This window comes from Balaenoptera acutorostrata, chromosome 11 (genome assembly GCF_949987535.1).
Source record: "Balaenoptera acutorostrata chromosome 11, mBalAcu1.1, whole genome shotgun sequence".
Lineage (NCBI taxonomy): Eukaryota > Metazoa > Chordata > Mammalia > Artiodactyla > Balaenopteridae > Balaenoptera > Balaenoptera acutorostrata.
In genome coordinates this window covers 75,466,840-75,491,772 of record NC_080074.1, presented here as the reverse complement: position 1 = coordinate 75,491,772, position 24,933 = coordinate 75,466,840, and the positions used below count along the sequence as shown (strand labels likewise).

Sequence of the window (24,933 nt, the reverse complement as noted above, 5' to 3'; positions counted from 1 at the left end):
TAATTGAAAAATAAATCAGACTGTATGAATGGGGACAAGTGCTCAAATTTATTTATAGGTATGTGTTACCAAGAAAGTTAGACTACTTATACAAGCCAACAGCGGACTTGATTGTCTTGATTAGTCAAATCAGTCACAATCCCAGAGTCAGTCTGAATATGGAAAATAATTTCACTATTGTGCTTTAGCATCTAAGTGCATCAGACATTTTATACAATCTAGTAGATAAAAAGCATGGGTAACTTACTGTTTTTGTTCCTTGGCCTTTGATTTTTCCCCTTTCTCATATGCCTTTCTCCTTGTTACAGGGGAAGGCTCTGGTAGCTTTTTTTCTGATAAAGATGACTGTCTGGAACTAAGAGAGAGAAAGGTTCTGTAATCATCTTATTTTAAATATATACATATAACTTTGGCAGATAGTCAACCTAAATTTTTAATAGATTAATAACTGGAACTTGAGAAAGATTATTTGGAAATTAGAACTAGGACAGGAAAATATCACATGAGTTATTTTTAATTAATGGGAGTTTGATAACTATATATTTAATTTTTAAATTGGCAATTTTGTCAAATACATACATGCCCATTATCTTTGAATGTAAACATCAATGCTATACTGCCAAATAGCTAAAATAATTTTTTAATTTTAAACATTAAGTGTTTAAGTTTGATTAGAATTGCTTCAGTTGAAGAAAAATTGTCTTTATAGTTTTGCAAGAACAAAAATTAGAATATCAGAATATGAGAAACAAAGATTTAATGAATTAATATTTACACAGTCACAAAAGAATACTACAGGTAATCACAAAAAACTACATTTTACTTAACTAGTATTTAAGTATTAGTTAGCTATATCTATTTTAGTACTAAAAATATTTTTGTTTTATTATAGACTTTAAATGTTCAATAGTGGCTATGTAATTAACAATTTAAGACTATGATTTTTGTGTACAGTGGTAATGAATTTTAATTGAAAAAAAATGAATTTTTTGCTATCCTTGACTAGTTTTATTAATAAGGAAAAAAAACCACTAAGGAATTAGCAAGCAGGATCCCCAGAATGGGCTTACAATGATTCCTATTTGAAAGTGAAAACTAAATATAATTAAACTTCACGTGCCTGATTTTTCTAATTAGAGGAAATCACATTTTAGAAGTTCTGGATCATTTAAATCATAAGGCCCACTTGAGTAAATTCTTTTACTTTATGCAATGGAAGTCATGTAGTAATGGGATATAAGAGTTACTGCACCAAGCACATGACCAACTTTTAAATTTGTACAGAATTACACAAGCATCTTAATTTATGAAAACTTGATAATAAATCATGTGAAGAGACAGTGTCTAAAAGACATTTTCTACAACCTGTCATAAATGATACATTTTTAAAATGAAAAACAAAAGGGCAAAAAGAAGGTATTACCTGAATTCTGGATTCCAGGTCATAGATTTAGTCTTGAAGTTCCAAAAGTCTCTATTCATCTGATAGACTAAATGCTGAACACATAGGCGTCTCTAAAATCTGTTCTCAGTTCTATATCACTACCTTCACCAAAAGCATTTTTCTACTGTTATCTTATCAAAAAAGCACTGAAGCCATAAGCTATACTGGTTAGCAATCTCCAAGAGCAAATCTAATAGTTAATTACATAAGTCACCTCAAGCACATGCAAGATAGTTCTGTCATTAAAACTAATTTTGGAACTAAAGGTAGCAGATGGGCTTACTGAATGGAAGACAGTGAAAATATCTTCATAAGATGAAGAAAGTTATGGGAAACAGATGTTCAAGTTAGGGTGGAGAGTTTGTTATATTTTATTATTTACAGAGTCATATAGTATGAACCATTTTTTTGGCAATATTTCCCAATGCAATGATGTGTTCATTCAATAGATCATTTGCTAGATCACATGTGAGAGTTAGTTTGGAAAAAAGCCATTAAAAATCTTTACCAGTGAATGACTGATGTAATTTTAATATAACTAACAAAACACATACACACACACACACACACACACACACACACACAGGCCTGTGTAGGGAAATCTTTGTTCTCAAGATAATAATGAAAAATTTCTAAATAAGTTTTGTTTTGAATGGAATGTTTTTTGCTAAAATTATCATAGAGAGGAGAGGTAATATTTCCTCCTTCAAATCTTTAATAATACAATATTTATACTTTATGTGTACACTCATCCCAGACATGCAATGTGCTTCAAGGCAAAGAATTAGGAAAATTCAAAATGTATTATTTGTAACTGATATTTGTATTTTTCTTTGAAAGTGTCAGCAAAGGTTTACTGTCTTGACCAGGCTCTTAGAACTAGGATATAATGTAATTTAGAGTAAATTTAAGAATCTTTAAAGCTTCTGTTTTATATAATGGTTTTATAGGTATAACTTTAATCTAGTTTAAGTGTTTCTAAATAAATTTTGTCTGTAATTCACAACTCAGCCCTTATAAAAATTATAATCTTTAAGAAAGACCCTAAAACTTAGAAATAAGACTAAGCAATTCAACAAAGAACATCTCATTTAAATTATTTTGAATGTCCAAAAATTTGGAGACACAACACCTAACAGAAATTACTTTGAAAACTAGAGATCTTATTTACATAAATTTTTAAAAATAGAAATAAGAAATAAGCAACATGCATTTTTTTTTTTTTTTTAAAGAGAAAGCCAAAAGAAAGGAAGTTAGTGTAGCTGGGCCAGACTTACATGCTGCCTATCTTAGAAGGGAAGCCAGATGGGGGAGGGAGCTCTTTTTCCCTAGCAGAAGTACTTGTCTCTGTATTCATTCCAATCTCTTGCCCTTCTGCAACAGGTGTAAGAGGGCCAGGCAAGGAGGCATCTCCTGTACTAGTGTCTGAAGCTAGTTCACTGCTATCTGCATACAGCAATTCCATTTGAGTGGTGGTTCTCCTTCGGGCCTAGTCAGAGAATGGAAGGAAAAGCAATCATGTGCAAATTTTCGCAGGGAAGATGATTAGGCGATATTTAATATTAGTTTGAAATAGGTAAAACATTTAGCGTGTCTTTTCCTAGCAAGTGTGCCAAACATAACATGTAAGATAGTGGCAAGCCAGAGCTACAGCCAGGTAAGACCTTTAGAGGCCATAATAATAGCCAACATTTCTATTGTATGCCAGAAATTGGTCTAAATACTTTACTATATTAGTATATACTATCATTATCCCAATTCACAAATGAGAAAACTGAGGCACAGAGAAGCTAAAAGTCCAAAGTCACACAGCTAGTAAGTGGCAAAGCCAGATTCAAAACCAGGCAATCTGCCTGCAATATTATTGTGCTATCCTGCCATTCATCGCCAGCTCCCTCAACATATCATTAAAAAAAAAAGAAAGAAAGAAAGAAAGAAGAAATTAAACCAAAAGATAGTTGCAGGGACATTCAACTAAATTCTGATGTTTCCCAGGCTTAGATGATTTATTTAATATAAATTTTAATTTCATTTTACTATCAATTTTTACATCTGTTTCTCCTTTTTTATGACCCTGCCCCCCTGATGCTTTAATTGGGTGTTTAATCTGCCTGCTGGATATCTACCACCAGTCCATACCAGCTTTTGGCAGCATGGTGAGGCAGGTGAAGGTTATTTTCCTAGAATCTAAATTTACCATAAGCATTCCCTTCCATACTCCTGAAAAACCAATGGGACTACCTTGTTGTTAATGCTTAGAGTTGGCTGCTATCGCTAATGTATTAACAGATAATCAAGGTGTTTACCAGATTAGAAACCTCTAAAGGGCAGACAACCTGTTTTATTCAACTTTGTATCCCCTACATTTAACATAGTGCTGGTAAATACCTATTTAAAATACATACTCAACTTCACTTTTTCAATGAGTGAAAAATAAATGAGATCCTTTTAGGCATCTTTGCAGTTCAAAAGGAGTGGTAGATATTACCAGAAAACTTTTGGAAACAGAAAGCCCTGCAGGCCAACCTTTTACCCTGTCAGTTCTCCCTACTGCAAATTGAGTCATTTTCTTGGGAATTCCTAACCACAGTGGTTTTTTTTAGGAGATGACCTTCAGGCTACCACTTCACATTTCTCTCTGGCTTTCACAGGGCCTGAAAGACCAAGTTACCTTAGGAGATTCTCTCTTCCACTTAAGACTGGATCCAAACTATACTAGAATGTTTTCTTTGAGTTTGGGTAACTTCTACTTAGTCACTTAGAATAATAAAACACAAACCACATGTCACCAAGCCAGTAGCTCAAGGACCATACATAAAGACTGGAGATGTGTTTCAGTTGGCTAGCCCAGTATTTTAAAGATAAGGAAATTCTCCATTTAAATACATATTTAAAGCTTCTCTTTAAAAAGTTGAGGATCTGGTAGCCTTAGGCCCATATTCCATCATGGCAAAAATAAGCAGTAGTTGAGTGGTGGCCATTTGCTTTAGATGGAGCATGTCCACTTCAGGTAATCATAATGACCCCTATTAATTACCTTACATCCAGCCAAATTACTCATTTATATTACCTGGCTAGCCACTGTTGGCTTTAAATCCATCCTGTCCGTTAGCACAGTACTATTCTTTTGAGTCCTGGTTTCATCCATTCATTCAACTAATATTTACTAAGCACTGCAAGAATTCTTTGTTTTCAAACATCTTAAGATAGTTAATTCATCTAGTATCAAATGATACAAACAATCAATCTGAAATATACCATGTGTTTCTTACACATTTAACAGTATGTATCCTTTATTTTTTTAAGCTTCATAAATGTACATCATAGCACCAATTTTCAATACAAAATGATGATTAAGAGTTGGCCTATTCAAATCACCTCAAGACACAGTTAAACAAAATAAATAAGGAATACTTAAGGACATACTAGAATGTTAAAATTTCAAAAATCTCCTGTCAATCTAAATTATTTTTAAGGATTGTTTTCCATAATCATATCTTATCTAGTGGAAAAAGTACAAGAATACAGTAAATCACAAGTTTCACAAAGGAGCAATTTTTCAATAAAAATTTTTTTCAAGGGGGAATATGATAAAGAACTAAATTTCTTACACATGAAATCTTTGGTAAAACATGCCTACTTGCTGACCTATTAAGAGTCAAACCTGAGGCCTATGTGATTAATAGTGACAATAAAGAACAGCAGAAAAAATGTTTACCTGGTATTTTCAATTCTCCTTACCTTGTTTTTAGGTTTCACTTCACCACAAAGCTTCATAAGGTCTGAAGAGAGTGAGCTATATGCAAATAAGTAATTAACCACATGATTAAAAGGGAACTTATAGAAAACTGTATGTCCTCTAATGAGTACAAGTATGGAAAAAAATTTATATGCCTACAGAAAACACAGAAAGACAATATTTAAAATCAAAATAAACTAAAATAGTCCATTTTCCTTCCTTAAATATCCCAGCATTTTTATTTTAAAGTTTTTGATGGTTAAGCATTACTTAGTTTGGCTTCCATATTACTGTTTCTAGTTCTCTTCACTTAGCCATAAAATCCAAAATTATTTGTTTTATGGTAATTGTTTGATGCACAGGATAAAAGTATTAAAAATATTACAGAAATAAGTCAAATCTATAAAGTTTCTAAAGCCTCTCTTACCTTCCTTCTGATCCTGGGCTGTTCAAAGGTACATCCTCATCAGTGCTGTCCTCTACATTTTCTAAAAAAATGTCCAAAATGTAAGTATTATCCACATGTCACAATTTGAATGATGACTGTAATCTCTATGCTATAATAAGCATCAGCCTAAGTTCTCTCAATATGGGCACTTTGGTTTTAGTAACTGAATCAAATTAGAAATGTAAAAAAATATTTCTAAGAAACTCCTTTGATTATATGTCCTAGGATGAGAAAAATATGTTCAAAATAGGAAAGCTATGAGTTGAATGGTAAAACAAAGAACAGCATTCACAGGATGGAAATGAGATCATGTATTTATCAGAGTATGTATAATTATTTATATATTTTTCAGAGTATGTATTTATCCCACACCATCCATTTATCCCATGTATGAAAAACCACTGAGTAAAACACAAGATTAAAGTAAATGCTGCATGCGCTCCCTTTAATGTACTGAGCCAACTTCAAAAACCACATAGGTATGAACATAGTTGTACTTTATCAGTATTCCAACTTATATATTTTCCTTTATTTTTATTTTTGTTTTCAAGTAGAGAGAGAGCATGTGTGTGTGTGAAGGTATTCAGGAGTTACATACCAGCATGCAGCTCATTCACATGTACATAAAAGACTAAAACTACAGGTTTCCATGCAACAGTTTTGTAGATAAATACAAACAAACCACTGCTATTTCAGAACAACTGTAGCACACTAATAAAAAGAGAGGAAAAAGCAAACATATAAAACTAGTAGGAAGTCAGTAAATAAAACAGCCACTGAAAGTAAATTATTTAAAATGTCAGTGAGCCCCTAACACAGGTGCAAGTTTTCAAAACTTATACATTTTATTATAAAGCCATTCCACAAAACTAAAGGCAATATTATCAACAATATATACATTGGGGACCTCCCTGGTGGTCCAGTGGTAAAGAATCCGCCTTCCAATGCAGGGGATGTGGGTTCCATCCCTGGTCAGGGAACTAAGATCCCACATGCCGCAGGGCAACTAAGCCCGTGCGCCACAACTACCAAGCTTGCGCGCCTCAACAAGAGAGCCTGCCTGCCGCAAACTACAGAGCTCATGTGCTCTGGAACCCACGCACTGCAACTACAGAGCCCACGTGCCCTGGAGCCCGTGTGCCACAACTAGAGAGAGAAAACCCACACACCACAACTAGAGAAGCCCAGGCGCCGTAACTAGAGAGAAACCCGAGCAGACCGTGCACCGTAATGAAAAGATCACTTGTGCCTCAACAAAGATCCCATGTGCCACAACTAAGACCCGATGCAGCCAAAAAAATAAGGAAAATAAATAAATAAATATTTAAAAATAATTATATATATGTCAATGAAAAATATACAGCATTCATCCCCCTTTAACTTTTACTTTTATATCATACAGGTGGATTATGCTCATAAGTCAACTAATTCCTTTCTCAGATGCTCCCATTCTTCCTCACTGTTTAGCAGACACGTCAATAGAAATTCAGTAATACTTGATAGCATTATCTAAAATGGAGCCCATCTAGGACCCACACAAAGGGAGTTTACTTTCTGAAATAAGCAAAATGGTGGTCTTTAAGGCAATGTGTATCTCAAAGCCCACGCTTGCAGGCTGGAGGATGTGCTTCACAGAAAGGATAATTGAGTGCTAAGGTGACTGAATTAGTCAATAACATAGAAAATGCAAAGAAATGACAAATCTAGTCTATATTTTTCCATGTATAAAAGCAGGCTAAGATTGACTAGTAATTTTCTTGTAGGGAGTGATGAAACAAGTTAGTATATTAAATATCATATGAGTGCTCAGTAAAAACTACTTAGTTCCTGCATATGCATATATGCCTTATTTAGAGATAATTACAGTTTGACATAACCAACCTAGCCAGAGGATACAACCCTCCACCCAGGCATTCATCAAATTAGACACCTCTTCAGGACTGAGCTTTGTCTGTAGCACTACAGCCATCTGGGCAGCAGGACATGCCATCACCTCACTGCTCTACTCTCAACTCTAAGAACATAATTCCAGCCCAACACCAGCTTCTTTTCTCATCACTGAGCATTAAAGCTAAAAACAGAGACTTAAAACTTCGAAATGCTTTAAAGTTCATCCATATTGGTACATAGCTGCATAATCTCACATCACTAGAAGTTAACCAGTTACTATTAAAGTCTTTATTTTAAAGTTTATATAGGTATATAGATATGTATATATGTATGTATATGTGTGTGTGTATATATATACATATTTATATGTATATATATATACATACATATACATATATATATATATATACACATATATATATATACGTAGTGTACGGAATAGAGTTAACATAGCAGCCCAGAGACTATTATCCTTAGAAAGGCCTTCTTGCAAGGTTGGACTCTGTCTGTCATCTGAAACTTGGCTCTCAGAGTATCCCTAGTCATCAGTTAACTGATGAGGGAAGTTCATTACACCTAGAACATTTGTGCAAACAATATGGCTTATGTTGAGAACTCTTGCTTTCCTTCTGGAGTCTGAAATTCTGGTATATACTAGACAAAGTATGCCTATGTGACTAGTTCCCAGTAAAAACCTCAGGTGCTGAGTGTCTAATGGACTTCCTTGGGTGTAAACTATGCACACATGTTGTTGCATTTTCATTCCAGGGGGAAAAGTGCACTCTGTGTGATGTTTCCTGGGAGGCAGAGAGCATAAGGCAGCCTGGACATGGATTCCTCCTGACTCCATCTGCGTCTTTTTCCTTTACAATCTTGTGTGTATCCTTCCTACATTGCTCTCATGAATCTTTGCCATGAATACAACTATATGCTGAGCCCCCTGAGTCTTCTAGCAAATCCCCGAACATAGGGAAAGATCCTAGGAACACCAACATAGGTAGGGAAAAAAGAAGGGGCAAATAAAGATGTTCTTCAAAGGCTACAACAATACAAGCCTATTAGCATGGAGTACCGGCCCTTGCTCCCCCTCTAGCCTTATGTTCATCATCCTATACCACATACTTGTTGCTCCAGAGCACCAACCTGCTTGAAGTCCTCATGCATACAATATTTTGGTTAGATGTCCAACCTTTAACTTACTCGCTGCTCAGAGTGACTCTTCTGCCCAGCCCTTTTCCACCTTGTCTCTTGCCTGGCTAAATCTTTTTCTTCATTTATGTTTCAGCTCAAATTTAACCCCCTCCAGAAGGCCTTTATCAACTCCTCCATTCTTGTTGGGTAGCCCCATTCTGTGCTCCCATAATTCCCTGTACATATCTCAATCTCTGCCCTCTCTGCAATGTATCATAATCTGTTCATGGTCTGTCACCCTCAGCAAGGTATCAAGTCCATGAGGGCAAGATTCTGTGTCTTATTTATCTTTGAATCCCAGCACCCAGCCCAAAGTTGAGATAAATTGAAACTAAATAAATATTTTTTAAAGCAATGAATATAATATGACTGTCTAGTTTCTGTGTATTTAACTTCCATGTTTTTCTCCTTCCGTGCTTTTCTTCCAAGAACCTCTGGTCTAGATTATGGCCTTAGGGAAAATTTATGCCATGAGTCACAGGTTATATCAGCTGAATGTGTTTCCCCTCTCTGCTTTTGACCCTTCTTTAAGCTACAGATAATTGAAAGTTGTTTGAAAGCTGTGAGAAAGTAACAATGCACATCAAATAGCAGTTTAATATTTTCTGCACAAAAGGACATCAAAGAGGGCATCGCATTTTTCTTCCAAGTTAAAAGAGATAATGGACTTAAATAAGAATTGACTTATTACTATAAATTGAGCCACTAAGATGACGAAGAACAAAGAAAAGTCAGAGGAGGAGGAGGGGGAGAAGAACAAGAGGAAGGAGGAGGAAGAGGAAGAGGAAAAGAAACATGCTTAATGACACATGGAATAGCAAAAATTCTGGTTATAATTCAGAAATTTGGGCAGCCTAACATGATTCCTTAATATAACCAATCCTTTTTCTACCTGTTTTTGTTATAGCTTGAGCAGGATAAAAGTTGTAGCCTGTCCATATCTGTATTATGGAATTGATCTCAAGGAAATACTATTTTGAGATTTAACACACAGGGTAAACGTCTAAAAAAATCAAATAGCTCATGTATTTTATTTGCATCGTTTAAAATAAATTCAGATTCATAGGTTATGTTTATTTTAATAACCCAGAGAGGAAATTACATTTAATCTTTCAGTTACATTCCTCTCCGTCAAGTATAAGTATTAGAAAATTTTGACAGCTGCGTGGTTAGAAAAAAAAAGTTAAGATCAGATTTTGAAATAATTTTAATAAAAACTCCAAAATAATCATTCAGGAAAATTGCAAGTAATAAAATTACACTGATACTCCTGATCCTTCATGTATATAACCACTAGGAGGAGTATAGATATTACTCATGAATGGGTGTAGTTCACATGATTGTTGTAGTGGCAAGGGAAAATGTCAAAAATCTCAATACTCAGTGATCTCTAAAGCTCTAACTTGAAAATATTATAAATAATGTTTTAATCTGTTTATATAAAATCCTTTGGATAGTTTTATTCAATTTACAATATTAAAATATACGTGGCTTAATATTGTAAAACTTAAGAACAGCTGAGAATCTAGCAAATATATATGAAAGACAAATATATATAAAATATAAATAACACAGAAAGTTATTTATGAGGGTAAAACAACAGATTCAAGTTAACAGATAGATTTAAAAATTAAAAAGGAATATATGTTCCATTTTTTCCTACAAGAAAGAGGGGCTTATGAAACTGGAACCAAATCTGGAGTTCAAATAATAAAATAGAAAAATAAACATACTTCTTTAAACATCTAAGAACTTAAAAATCAGGAAATGTGTAAGAAAGACAAAAGACTTAGTATGTTTGTGGTCACAGATACATTTCATAAAAGATCATGCAAAAACCAGCTGGCTGCCAATAAAAATTTTTAAATAAGATGTACCACAATTAGTGTACATGAACAATTAGTAATTCATGCAGCTGTAGGGTACACAGAAAGCTAAACATACTTACCTAATGGTACGCTATCTAGATCTGTGTAAATAACAGCAAAAAGGAAACAAAAAGCAATACTCCAATCAAAACAAATCCAATGTTAAGAACTCTCATATAAAACAAGATTATGTACCATTTATAAGATATGTAGAATAGATGCCATAGCAAACACTTATAAATTTATTTTTTAAGGCAGTTAGGTATGTAAAGTAATGAAACTTGGTTAATACTTTAAATAATTTAAACAACCAATTCAGAAGCATGGTTGATCTTATTGATTCATAAAAACTAATTGCTTAATAATGCTAAGTAAGCCTTTTTAAGTTGCTAATCATTTCTTGCAATGACAATAATTACATCCCCCAAAATTTATACATGCAAATTAAAGCAGGAATAATTATCAAAAGCATAAGTAAATATAGCATCTATTCAGTCAAGCTATAGGGAAAAAAGGTAGCATATAGCATACTCAAAGAGCAAAGTTACCATGCAATTTATTTAACTAAAATTTAATCCAAATTACCTTGTAAAGCATGACCTAGTAAAGCATCTAGCTCAGGATTTAATTCTGCTTTCTCTTTCAACATGTGGAATAAGAGCTGGTTTTGTGTAGCACTGGTTATTTCAGTTTGTTTAAGCCGACCTTCAAGTACTTTAATTTGAGCCTCTTTCTGGGCAGCCTGAAGACCCTATAAAAACACCCCCCCCAAAAAAATTTATCTTAGATTATACAAAACAGGATCTACCACACAAAGATCTGTATCAAATAGCAAATGCGTATGATGTATGGACTTTGACATTAAATAGATCTCGATTCATCCCAGCTCCTGCACTTGCAAGCTCGTTAACCCTGAGTAAGTTACCTTATCTTCCCGAGTCTCAGTTTCCAAATATGCAAAATGATATGAATGATTCTTACTTCCTTCCACATTGTGAGGATTAAGTGAGAGAACAAACCATTAAAGGTCTAGCACAGTCTCAACGTGGGAAAAAAGGTGAGTCAGAAATTATCACCTTTAACATTTAGGCAGAAGTTTCTGAAGATAAGGAGAGTGCAACTGTATTTTTTCCTTTCTGATTTTTTTGAGCTGTAAAGAATCATTATTAAATCAAAATTATGATACTAAATTTGTCAGCACCCTAAGAGATTTTTCTTTTAACTTTTCCTTTGTTAACGTGAAAAAGAAAGTATTTATTCTTTAAGTTGTTTACCTGTTCTAATACACAAGCACAATAGATGAGAAGCTAACGGAATTGATGTAAATACTGCTGAGTTTTCTTAACTCTAAGGAAAGGTAAAAGGAACACTTTCTATTTAAAAACAATCTTCCTCCTTATTACAAAGGGTTACTAGAGAAAGATAAGCAAAATTGCAATGAATTAACCAAAGCTTAGGTTTTCAATAATAGTGTAGTTAGAACTTACCTTATTGATGCCCATTGACAGGAAGTGATCTAGCAGGTATCTGGCTTCTGTAAGTGTACAAGCATTAATGACTGCAGTGACATCCAACGTTTCTCCTTCTTCCTACATCAAACCAACATATGATGTATCATTACCTTGAGCTGAATGTATTTAACAGAAGACAAAGCCATTGTTTCATGCATTTATTTGATATTATTGGATTAGTTAATGTGACTCCTCAGAAAAGTATAAAATATGATCCCTACTCCAAGAAACGTATCGTCTAGTTTAAAAGACAAGACATTTGAACAGTTAAGAACTCAAGGTTGATTAATAAATTATATATGTCTTTTGTAAACAATAATAATATCACAAAATACGCAGAGAAATGGAAAGCAGGCAGGGAGTGGTATACATGCAAAACCTAAGAATCACATTAAACCATAGATAGAAAATCCCTTCATATAAAAATTCAAAGTGTTTTTAATGACAAAAAATACAAAAATACTTCTTGTTAAGTCATGAAACATTTTTTTAGTTACAAACCTTTGCTTCTTCCATCTGCATGATGTTGGCTTGACAATCAGAAATACTGTCATTGATATAATCTATATTAGCAGTTAATGACTCCATCTCCTCATTGATGTTAACCACATTTTTATCTCCCTCTCCATTTTCCTTGACTATCTTTTCCCTTCTTTTTGAAAGTTTCTCTCGTCTTTTTGTGAGTTCTTCCCTTTGCTATTGAGAAAAGAGATTGGATTTTAAGAAATTATGTTCATCTAGGACCTTGAGAACATTATGCCAAATGAAATGAGGCAACAGAAGGGCAAATACTGCAGGATTCCACTTATATGAGGCAACTAAAAGAGTCACACTCATAGAAGCAGTAAATAGAATGGTTGCTACCAGGGGCTGGGGGAAGGAGGAAATGGGGAGCTGCTGTTCAGTGGATATAAAATTTCAGTTATGAAAGATGAGTAAGTTATAGAATTCTTCTTTACAACATTGTGCTTATAGCAAACAACACTGTGCTGTACATTTAAAACTGTGTTAAGAGGGTAGCTCTCATATTATCTGATCTTACCACAATTTAAAAAAAAGAAATGGGGATAGCCTCATCCACCAGAGGGCAGACAGCAGAAGCAAGAAGAACTAAAATCCTGCAGCCTGTGGAACAAAAACCACATTCACAGAAAGATAGACAAGATGAAAAGCAGAGGGCTATGTACCAGATGAAGGAACAAGATAAAACTGCAGAAAAACAATTAATTAAGTGGAGATAGGCAACCTTCCACAAAAAGAATTCAGAATAATGATAGTGAAGATGATCCAGGACTTCGGAAAAACAATGGAGGCAAAGATCGAGAAGATGCAAGAAATGTTTAACAAAGACCTAGAAGAAGTAAAGAACAAACAAACAGAGATGAACAATACAATAACTGAAATGAAAACTACATTAGAAGGAATGAATAGCAGAATAACTGAAGCAGAAGAACAGATAAGTGACCTGGAAGACAGAATGGTGGAATTCACTGCTGTGGAACAGAATAAAGAAAAAAGAATGAAAAGAAATGAAGACAGCCTAAGAGACCTCTGGGACAACATTAAACTCAACAACATTCATATTATAGGGGTCCGAGAAGGAGAAGAGAGATTGAAAGGACCAGAGAAAATATGTGAAGAGATTATAGTTGAAAACTTCCCTAACATGGGAAAGGAAATAGCCACCCAAGTCCAGGTGCACAGCGAGTCCCATACAGGATAAACCCAAGGAGAAACACGCCGAGACACATAGTAATCAAAGTGGCAAAAATTAAAGACAAAGAAAAAGTATTGAAAGCAGCAATGGAAAAACAACAAACAAAATAAAAGGGAACTCCCATAAGGTTAACAGCTCATTTCTCAGCAGAAACTCTACAAGCCAGAAGCGGGTGGCATCATATACTTAAAGTGATGAAAGGGAAGAACCTACAACCAAGATTACTCTACCCGGCAAGGATCTCATTCAGATTCGATGGAGAAATCAAAAGCTTTACAGACAAGCAAAAACTAAGAGAATTCAGCACCACAAACCAGCTCTACAACAAATGCTAAAGGAACTTCTCTAACTGGGAAAGACAAGACAAGAAAAGGACCTACAAAAACAAACCCACAACAATTAAGAAAATGGTCATAGGAACATACATATCGATAATTACCTAAAATGTGAATGGATTAAATGCTCCAACCAAAAGACACAGGCTTGCTGAATGGATACAAAAACAAGACCTATATGTATGCTGTCTACAAGAGACCAACTTCAGACCTAGGGACACATACAGACTGAAAGTGAGGGGATGGAAAAAGATATTCCATGCAAATGGAAATAAAAAGAAAGCTGGAGTAGCAATTTTCATATCAGATAAAATAGACGTTAAAATAAACAATGTTACAAGAGACAAAGAAGGACACTACATAATGAGCAAGGGATCAATCCAAGAAGATATAACAATTATAAATATATATGCACCCAATATAGGAGCACCTCAATACATATGGCAACTGCTAACAGCTATAAAAGAGGAAACCGACAGTAACACAATAATAGTGGGGGACTTTAACACCTCACTTACACCAATGGACAGATCATCCAAAATGAAAACAAATAAGGAAAGAGAAGCTTTAAATTACACAATAGACCAGACAGATTTAATTGATATTTATAGGACATTCCATCCAAAAACAGCAGATTACACTTTCTTCTCAAGTGCGCATGGAACATTCTCCAGGATAGATCACATCTTGGGTCACAAATCAATCTTCAGTAAATTTAAGAAAATTGAAATTATATCAAGCATCTTTTCTGACCACAAGGCTATGAGATTAGAAATGAATTACAGAGAAAAAAACGTAAAAAACACAAACACATGGAGGCTAAACAATACGTTACTAAATAACCAAGAGCTCACTGAAGAAATCAAAGAGGAAATCAAAAAATACCTAGAGACAAATGACAATGAAAACCTATGGGATCCAAAACCGATGGGATGCAGCAAAAGCAGTTCTAAGAGGGAAGTTTATAGCTATACAAGCCTACCTCAAGAAACGAAAAATCTCAAGTAAACAATCTAAACTTACACCCAAAGGAACTAGAGAAAGAAGAACAAACAAAATCCAAAGTTAGCAGAAGGAAAGAAATCATAAAGATCAGAGCAGAAATAAATGAAATAGAAACAAAGAAAACAATGGCAAAGATCAATAAAACTAAAAGCTGGTTCTTTGAGAAGATAAACAAAATTGATAAACCATTAGCCAGACACATTAAGTAAAGGAGGGAGAGGACTCAAATCAATAAAATTAGAAATGAAAAAGAAGTTACAACAGACACAGTCGAAAAACAAAGCATCCTAAGAGACTACTACAAGCAACTCTATGCCAATAAAATGGACAACCTGGAAGAAATGGACAAATTCTTACAAAGGTATAACCTTCCAAGACTGAACCAGGAAGAAACAGAAAATATGAAAGGACCAATCACAAGTAATGAAATTGAAACTGTGATTAAAAATCTTCCAACAAACAAAAGTCCAGGACTAGAGGGCTTCACAGGTGAATTCTATCAAACATTTAGAGAAGAGCTAACATCTATACTTCTCAAACTCTTCTAAAAAATTGCAAAGGAAGGCACACTCCCAAACTCATTCTATGAGGCTACCATCACCATGATACCAAAACCAGACAAAGATACTGCAAAAAACAGAAAATTACAGACCAATATCACTGATGAATATAGACGCAAAAATTCTCAACAAAATATTTGCAAACAGAATCCAACAACACATTAAAAGGATCATACACCATGATCAAGTGGGCTATATCCCAGGGATGCAAGGATTCTTCAATATACGCAAATCAATCAATGTGATATACTATATTAACAAATTGAAGAATAAAAACCATATGATCATCTTAGTAGATGCAGAAAAAGCTTTTGACAAAATTCGACACCCATTTATGTTAAAAACTCTCCAGAAAATGGGCATAGAGGGAATCTATCTCAACATAATAAAGGCCATAAACAAGAAACCAACAGCAAATATCATTCTCAATGGTGAAAAACTGAAAGCATTTCCTCTAAGATCAGGAACAAGACAAGGATTTCCACTCTCACCACTATTATTCAACATAGTTTTGGAAGTCCTAGGCATGGCAATCAGAGAAGAAAAAGAAATAAAAGGAATACAAATTGGAAAAGAAGAAGTAAAACTGTCACTGTTTGCAAATGACATGATACTATACATAGAGAATCCTAAAAATGCCACCAGAAAACTCCTAGAGCTAATCAATGAATTTGGTAAAGTTACATGATACAAAATTAATGCACAGAAATCTCTTGCATTCCTATACACTAATGATGAAAAACCTGAAAAAGAAATTAAGGAAACAATCCCATTTACCATTGCAACAAAAAGAATAAAATACCTAGGAATAAACCTACCTAGGGAGACAAAAGACCTGTATGCAGAAAACTATAAGACACTGATGAAAGAAATTAAAGATGATATCAACAGATGGAGAGATATACCATGTTTTTGGATTGGAAGAATCAATATTGTGGAAATGACTATAACTACCCAAAGCAATCTACAAATTCAATGCAATCCCTATCAAATTACCAATGGCATTTTTTATGGAACTAGAACAAAAAATCTTAAAATTTGTATGGAGACACAAAAGACCCCAAATAGCCAAAGCAGTCTTGAGGGAAAAAAAACGGACCGGGAGGAATCAGACTCCCTGACTTCAGACTATACTACAAAGCTACAGTAATCAAGACAATATGGTAGTGGCACAAAAACAGAAACATAGATCAATGGAACAAGATAGAAAGTCCATGAACCCATGGTCAACTAATCTATGACAAAGGAGGCAAGGATATACAATGGAGAAAAGACAGTCTCTTCAATAAGTGGTGCTGGGAAAACTGGATGGCTACATGTAAAAGAATGAAATTCGAACACTCCCTAACACCATAGACAAAAATAAACTCAAAATGGATTAAAGACCTAAATGTAAGACCGGACACTATAAAACTCTTAGAGAAAAACATAGGAAGAACACTCTTTGACATAAATCACAGCAAGATCTTTTTTGATCCACCTCCTAGAGTAATGGAAATAAAAACAAAAATAAACAAATGGGACCTAATGAAACTTCAAAGCTTTTGCACAGCAAAGGAAACCATAAACAAGATGAAAAGACAATCTTCAGAATGGGAGAAAATATTTACAAACGAATCAACGGACAAAGGATTAATCTCCAAAGTATATAAACAGCTCATGCAGCTCAATATTAAAGAAACAAACAACCCAATCCAAAAACGGGCAGAAGACCTAAATAGACATTTCTCTAAAGAAGACATACAGATGGCCAAGAAGCACATGAAACACTGCTCAACATCACTAATTATTAGAGAAATGCAAATCAAAATGACAATGAGGTTCACCTCGCACCAGTTAGAATGGGCATCATCAGAAAATCTACAAACAACAAACACTGGAGAGGGTGTGGAGAAAAGGGAACCCTCTTGCACTGTTGGTGGGAATGTAAATTGATACAGCCACTATGGAGAACAGTATGGAGGTTCCTTAAAAAACTAAAAATAGAATTACCATATGATCCAGCAATCCCACTACTGGGCATATATCCTGAGAAAACCATAATTCAAAAAGACACATGCACCCCAATGTTCATTGCAGCACTATTTACAATAGCCAGGTCATGGAAGCAGCCCAAATGCCCATCGACAGACAAATGGATAAAGAAGATGTGGTACATATATACAATGGAATATTACTCAGCCATAAAAAGGAACAAAACTGGGTCATTTGTTGAGACGTGGATGGATCTAGAGACTGTCATACAGAGTGAAGTAAGTCAGAAAGAGAAAAATAATTATCACATATTAACATATGTATGTGGAACCTATAAAAATGGTACAGATGAACCGGTTTGCAGGCCAGAAGTTGAGACACAGATGTAGAGAACAAATGCATGGACACCAAGGGGTGAAAGCCGTGGGGTGTGGTGGGGATGGTGATGTGATGAATTGGGCGATTGGGATTGATATGTATACACTGATGTGTACAAAACTGATGACTAATAAGAACCTGCTCTATAAAAAAATTTTAAAAAAAGATAGAAATGATATTCATCTATTCATATACAATGCAAACACCCCCCCCCAAAAAAAAACTTGGCAAGTATTCAATTTACCCAGGGACCAAATTTAGAAAACTAAAATTAACAGTTAAGGGACAGCATATCTACTTTCTATTTTCCACACCTTGAGGAGCCTATTCATATCAGCCTCCATATTGGAAATAGTCATTTTCTGCATGATGATGTCTGTGACCCTGCGTTCAAGAAGCTGCCACTTCATGCGAGCTGTCTTAGAAGTAAACACTCGGCCTGTCAATCCTTTCCTCAGATATTTTTTTCTAGAATCATATAAAAGCAGACAAACATAGTTACTTATTTGCTTATTTGATTATGTACTGCCAAATAATGAGCTGTTTTTCATTTAAGTTCAACATTCAGTAATGCAAAGATTATGTCAGGAGGAACAGAAGAATCATGTTGACCTGGTTCCATTTGTCGTGGGTGTTGGTAAGGCCTGGACTCTTGCCACAGGAATTCTCATTTTCTGCTGGGCTCCAGCCCTTGATGCATCTGTTTCTATGGTGGTTGCACTGGAACCTGTGTCCTGAACAGGGGTATCAGATGAGCTCAGCTTCCGAGTGACTTTCCCAGCCACTTTATCTGACATGGGTCTTACTTGCCGACGAAGAGCTGTAACCTGAAATAGCAACAGAGATTGACTCATGCTCTTAGTCTATAGAAATACATCATTTATCTCAAAGCCAGAATGTTTCCTCCAAATGGTCAACTTGCCTCTTCTGTTTTGCGACGAAGAACCACTTCTTGGTTTCTTTTTTGGGCTTCTAGAAGTCTAAGTTGATGCTATAAAATAATATTGAATAAGTTAAAATAGGAAACTGAGAGATATAATACTTCCTACTCCTGCATTAACATGTTTCCCCATTACACTGGGAACTGTAAGGGTTCTTAGCAGCATCTGAGCTAACACTCAGCTTGCATCCATTACGACAGATATAGATATTTTATTCCAATAAACACAAAGGCATACTTATATAGCCATTTCTCTCTGAAAATAAAAACTTATCTCTGTGACACATACTTTTATTTAGCAAACACTTATATAGGGCTTACTATATACAAATACTTTTCTAAACGTTTTACAAATATTGTCTCATTTCATTTTTGCAGGACATTTTGTTTTGGTTGCTGGCTAAGGCATGATTAGGAAAAAACACAGCTTAGAATATTTTCAATATTCTAAGAGGCATCTTACAATATATACAGTAGTTATAAACTATTTTAAACATAGGGAGAATATATATTAATTGTATTAGCACTTTATAGTAACTTTGGAAATGTTATTTCCAAATAACATTGGAAATAAATGTTTTATTGTTGGACAATAAAACAAACTGGCTACCAATTTGTTTTTTAGGTAGTCTATATGATAAAGACAATTAATTATTAATTATTTTAAGCCACTTTCTAGGGATATAATTTAGGAAATAATCTTGATCACAATAGTCTTGATCACAAATAGCCTTGATCACAAATGTCACTTCTAGGGCTTTAATTCTGTGATGTAACGAATAACTCTCCATGTTCTGTATCCCAAATTCAAACAGATGATACATCTCAAGTTTATACACATTCTTATGTTATCAGATGGGAATTCTTTGAGAAAAGGAAGCTATCTTATCACTGACATATCTTAATTGCCTACACAATAATAGACATAGAAGCAAAGTTAATAAACCTTTTTTTAAATGAATGAACTATCAAAAACTAAAATTAACCTATAGTTTTAAGCTTCTTACTACATTTAATTTCTTCATATTAAAAATCAAATCTCAAGCTCATTCATTTTTTTTTGTATGATGTACAAACATATTTGGTTCTCTAAGTGTTCAAAGTTGAATATTACAAGAAACAATATAAACAGGAGTTGAATATGCACACAAAGCAACAAATTAAAGGGAGAAGAACATCTGAAATGGTAGCTTTGTATGTGATTAGCCAGCCTCTGATCTTTATAATAGAATAGAGACATCATATGTTGTGGATAAGATTCAAAAGTTCAATCCCAGGAGTTAATTGTTCAATATTAATCTCTCTATAAATCATATGAATTAGTAATAAAGAAATAGGTAGCATACATTGTAAGGAAATTATTCCTGTTATCCAAAAGTTTTCATTAAAAACAAAATAAATAGCCCAAAAGTCAAAACAACCTAAATGCCAGCCAATCGAGGAATGGATTAGCAAAATGTGCTCTATACATACAGCCATAAAAAGGAATGAACTACTGATACATGCTATAACATGGATGAACCTTGAAAACATGCTAAAATGAAAGAAGCCAGACACAAAAGGCTACATATTGTATGATCCATTTTTATAAAATGTCTAGAATAAGCAAATCCATAGACAGAAAGTAGATTAGGAGGCAGGGAGGAATGGAGAGTGATTGCTAATGGGTATGGGGTTTCTTTTTGGAGTGATGAAAATGTTCTGGAATTAGAGTGGTGATTGTTGCACAAATTTGTGAATATACTAAAATCTTGAATTGTATAGTTTAAAACAGTGAACTTTATGGCATATAAATTTTGTTTTTTTAAAAAAGCAGAAAAAATAGACTAGACAATATGTTAAAATGTACTTCTACTCGATTCCAGTAGGAACGTATTGGTATAAACAAGATCTAAAATGCCCAGGAATTGAAAGTGATAAAATAGACTGATTACTAAAATACATTAATATCCTGGGAAAATAAATAAATAAATACAGTGATAAATATGGGAGTCATCTGGCTAAAATATCTACTTTTCTATCTCATTGCTCACTATTCTCTATCCCCTTAATTTCCTCTTTACCCCCCAAAGTAGATTTCTATTTTCTAAAATATCCTATATGTTTATGTTTTCTTCAGGGCGAATTTAGAAAAAGTTGGTGAGAAAAAAAGAACAAGGGCTGAAACCTAACTGATATTGTGGAAAGGAAGGTGATGACTTCTTTTTTTTAAGAAAAAAATGTCATAAGAAATAACTATATTGCCAAAACTTTGGAAAGAAAAAAATCCAATCAACTATAACCTATAACCCTAATACAACCACATTTAGCATATTGATATGTATCCTTCAAATTTTTCCCTCATTGTAAACAAGCATGCATATATAAAATGTTACTTTACACTTAATGTGAAGTCATAGTCATTTTTCATTTTACTATGCAGTTTCCAAATCCTAATTTTTAATGAATGAATAACCACCTTTTAAATGGGATGAACCATAATTTATTTAACTGTTACCCCTACTGACACACATCTTAGTTGATTTTACAGTTTTCATTACTGCAAATAACCTTAAAGTAAAGATTTTAACACACTGTAATTTGTCTTAGTTTAAATTATTTACTTAGTCTGAGTTCATGGAAGCAGAATTCTTGGGTCAAAGAATATGAAAATTTTTATAGCCCTTAGTAAAGCCTCTTCTAGTGAAGCCTGGTTATTGTTCCAGGAACATTTATAAAAATCTCTAGTGGAAGCTGTCTTTGGAACCATTACTACCTTATATAATACTGCAACTACTTCCTTGGTCTCCCTAGAAATAACCAGTCATTATTTGTCATTTTCTTCCATCTGATCATCTAGGAAATATGCCTCCAATAAAATTTATAATAATATTATAGTGTTTTTTCATAAACTTTTATATGGAATTACTATAATTCACATACTATAATAAATGCCACATTATAAAATGCTTATTTATTGTCCTTAACTGTATTTAATAAAGTTATCAAAAAATTTCTTTCATTTATTGAACAATCTTGTTGATGTACAATGTTCTTACATAACTGAGAGTTAAAGTCCACTCACATCTCTTTTACGTTGATCCTTTTTCAATTGAGCAATCTCTCTGTTTCTTCTAGACTCTGTCAATCTGGCTTTTTCTTGTTCTTCTTTCATTTGTTTCATTAAGCGAACCTAAAATATTAGGTAAATACATCTATTGTGATTACCCTATCACAATATTCATTAAATAAATCACATGTATGGAAAAATGTTCTTAGGATTCTGAATATTTAACAAGAAAAAAATGTGGAGTTTTGCTACACATTAAATGGTCAATTCTTATTTTTGTAAGATTAATATATTTATATTTCTAATATATTTCTAACATACTTCTATCAAATTGCTTAGTGTTCTATGCTTTTTATATTCAACGTCCAGCTGTTCTATAACTTGAATGATTTTTTGGTATCTAACTTATTATCAGTAGCTGTGTGACCTTGAACAAGTTACTTAACAACTCTAGACTTTGGTTTTCTCATCTATAAAATGGAGGTAATAGTTCTATGGGATTGGATTCCTCTGAGAATTCAATCAGTTAATACCTGCACTGTGCTTGTAACAGTGCCTGGCACATAGTAAGCACCTAGTTATTTTAGCTATTTTTGCTGTCATCAGCAACTACACAACATAATAACCTACTTCTTAAATCATTTCCACATTTCCTATTTTAAGGAAACAACATTGATTTTCATGCCAAAAGTTAAGAATAATCCGTTCCACCACAAAAAAAATAACAGATTAGAATTCACATACTCTTTCTGGTCAAGGGAAGAAAACTTGTACTTTTCTATTCATTGGAATGACAACCACCAAATTCAAGATAGTGGTTACCTCTCAGGGAAAAGAGAATATGATCAGGAAGAGATATATTGGAAGCTTTGTGCATATCAGCAATGTTTAATACCTTAAACTAGACAGTGGATATATTGTTCATTATGTTATTATCTGTGCTTTCTCGCATGTTTGAAATATTTTATATTTTTGTTAAGTTTGTATAAGAGTTTTGTTTTGTTTTGTTTTGTTTTTAAAGTCAGAGAAGGCTTGCTGACCACAGGATTTTCAGCTACTCCAAAGAAAGACTTTGACTATAGTTGACTTAACTGTCAAAAGGAAGTGCATCATTTCTAAGACTGGGTTACCTTTTATTGAATACAGGAAGAACCACAATAATTTTTTTTGGTCCCAAAAGACACAAGCATCACCAACATCTACCGTTAATGGAAAATATAATCAATACCTTTGTTTTTTTCATTTCCATCACATCCTGCTGTAATTTCTTCAATTGCTTTTCATATTGGGACTGATTTTTAAGCAACCTTGCATGCTCTTTTTGAGCTGTCTGAAGTCTCTGCAGTTCTTTATTCATGGCTTGCAGTTTCTTTTCATATTCAGACCTAACTTTTTTTGCTTTTTCTTCTGAGTAAGATTCCACTGAGCCTAAATGACCAAACAATATTTGTATTTGTTTGTGTGAGACACAGATTTTTATTTCACAGATTTACAACTCATGACCTTAGATAAGAACTACCTCCTAAATACAAACCTCAGGAGGCCAGGATGCCTTTCAATCACTCTGCCTTTTAATATCTACTCTTATTTAACAATTATTGAAGTTTTCATCTTTTTAATTTAAAAAAAGTTCCCAGCATTAATCAAGGCATTAAAACAATTAGCCACAACTTTAGGAAAAAAATTAAATAGCCTAGACAGGTACCAGCATGAAAAAACAAAATAAACAGTAATATTTAACATAATGGGACAAATTAACATTTAATGTGACTTCTAATATAATTTTTTTCTTGTAAAGGAAGACAGGATAAAAATCTATTTTGACAATTTAGTTTGAACTTTAATTTGAATTAAATATAATTCTTACCTAAGTTTTGAAGCACCTGGTCTCTTTCAAGCTGAGTGTCCCGAATTTTATGTTGCAGCATCATTAGCTTCTCTTCATACTGCTTTTTCAGCGTCTGCAGTCTTTTCTGGCTGTTTTCTAGTTCATCAATCAGCTTTTGCTTGATTGCAATTTCACAAGTAATGTTTGCTAAGTCTGCCTGATAATTGGCTATTATAAAAGAGGAAAATAAAAATTCTGGGATAGGCTATAATAAGAGCATGACAACCATTGTCTGTATCCAAGTATTCACTTGGCAGCTGTAAGGAAAATATCTTGAATATACCAAAAATTAAAAAAGGTCAAAAAGATACAGAGTGTTCACTTTGGTCAAGGACAAGAGATACCATTTGCAGCAAATAAGAATGGAAGTTACACAATGACTAAATCCAATAAGAGAAGAACATGAGCCTTGGAGGGCATATACAGGCCAGCAATTATAAAAGGTGCTTTCATCAAGGATGAAATGGAGAATGTTAAGAGTTTTCTGCCATGTTTTAAACAAGTGCCCAAAATAAATTTTTGTCCTTGTACCAAAGGACAAGTACCTTTTTCATCTGATTCGGAATCTGATTCATCAGAGCTTTCACCCCCTTCAACGTCATCTTCTTCCTCCTCCTCTTCCTCTTCCTCATCTTCATGATCACTCACTTCTTGACTTTCTTCCTAAAATGTCATTTGTGTCTATTAATAGCACAATATTGGCAAAGCAAACTGATTATCTCATTAAGAGAAACTGTGTGATAGAATTAGAACAAAAATTTTTACACTTTGTGTGGAAATACAAAAGACCCCGAATAGCAAAAGCAATCTTGAGAAAGAAGAACGGAGCTGGAGGAATCAGGCTCCTGAACTTCAGACTACACCGCAAAGCTACAGTCATCAAAACAGTATGGTACTGGCACAAAAACAAAAATATAGATCAGTGGAACAGGATAGAAAGTCCAGAAATAAACCCACACACCTATGGCCACCTAATTTATGACAAAGGAGGCAAGA

The 24,933-nt window shown here is 33.9% G+C and overlaps 1 protein-coding gene across 16 annotated transcripts in view; it reads right to left on the bottom strand.

Moving 5' to 3' along the window:
- Positions 1–24,933, bottom strand: part of KIF21A (kinesin family member 21A) — a 175,303-nt gene that overhangs the window by 23,128 nt on the left and 127,242 nt on the right. For 11 of the 16 annotated variants that reach the window (XM_057556999.1, XM_057557000.1, XM_057557001.1 and 8 more), the window contains 15 exons: positions 24,483–24,600; positions 23,917–24,105; positions 23,278–23,477; positions 22,065–22,172; positions 18,983–19,051; positions 18,673–18,887; positions 18,375–18,528; positions 12,593–12,787; positions 12,068–12,169; positions 11,166–11,331; positions 10,661–10,681; positions 5,611–5,671; positions 5,186–5,240; positions 2,722–2,933; positions 248–355 (listed from right to left, as the gene is read on the bottom strand). In XM_057556999.1, the coding sequence (XP_057412982.1) occupies positions 248–355; positions 2,722–2,933; positions 5,186–5,240; positions 5,611–5,671; positions 10,661–10,681; positions 11,166–11,331; positions 12,068–12,169; positions 12,593–12,787; positions 18,375–18,528; positions 18,673–18,887; positions 18,983–19,051; positions 22,065–22,172; positions 23,278–23,477; positions 23,917–24,105; positions 24,483–24,600 (1,973 nt within the window). The remainder of the gene's footprint in view (positions 1–247; positions 356–2,721; positions 2,934–5,185; positions 5,241–5,610; positions 5,672–10,660; positions 10,682–11,165; positions 11,332–12,067; positions 12,170–12,592; positions 12,788–18,374; positions 18,529–18,672; positions 18,888–18,982; positions 19,052–22,064; positions 22,173–23,277; positions 23,478–23,916; positions 24,106–24,482; positions 24,601–24,933) is intronic. The other 5 variants (XM_057557002.1, XM_057557006.1, XM_057557007.1 and 2 more) reach the window with 1 other exon arrangement.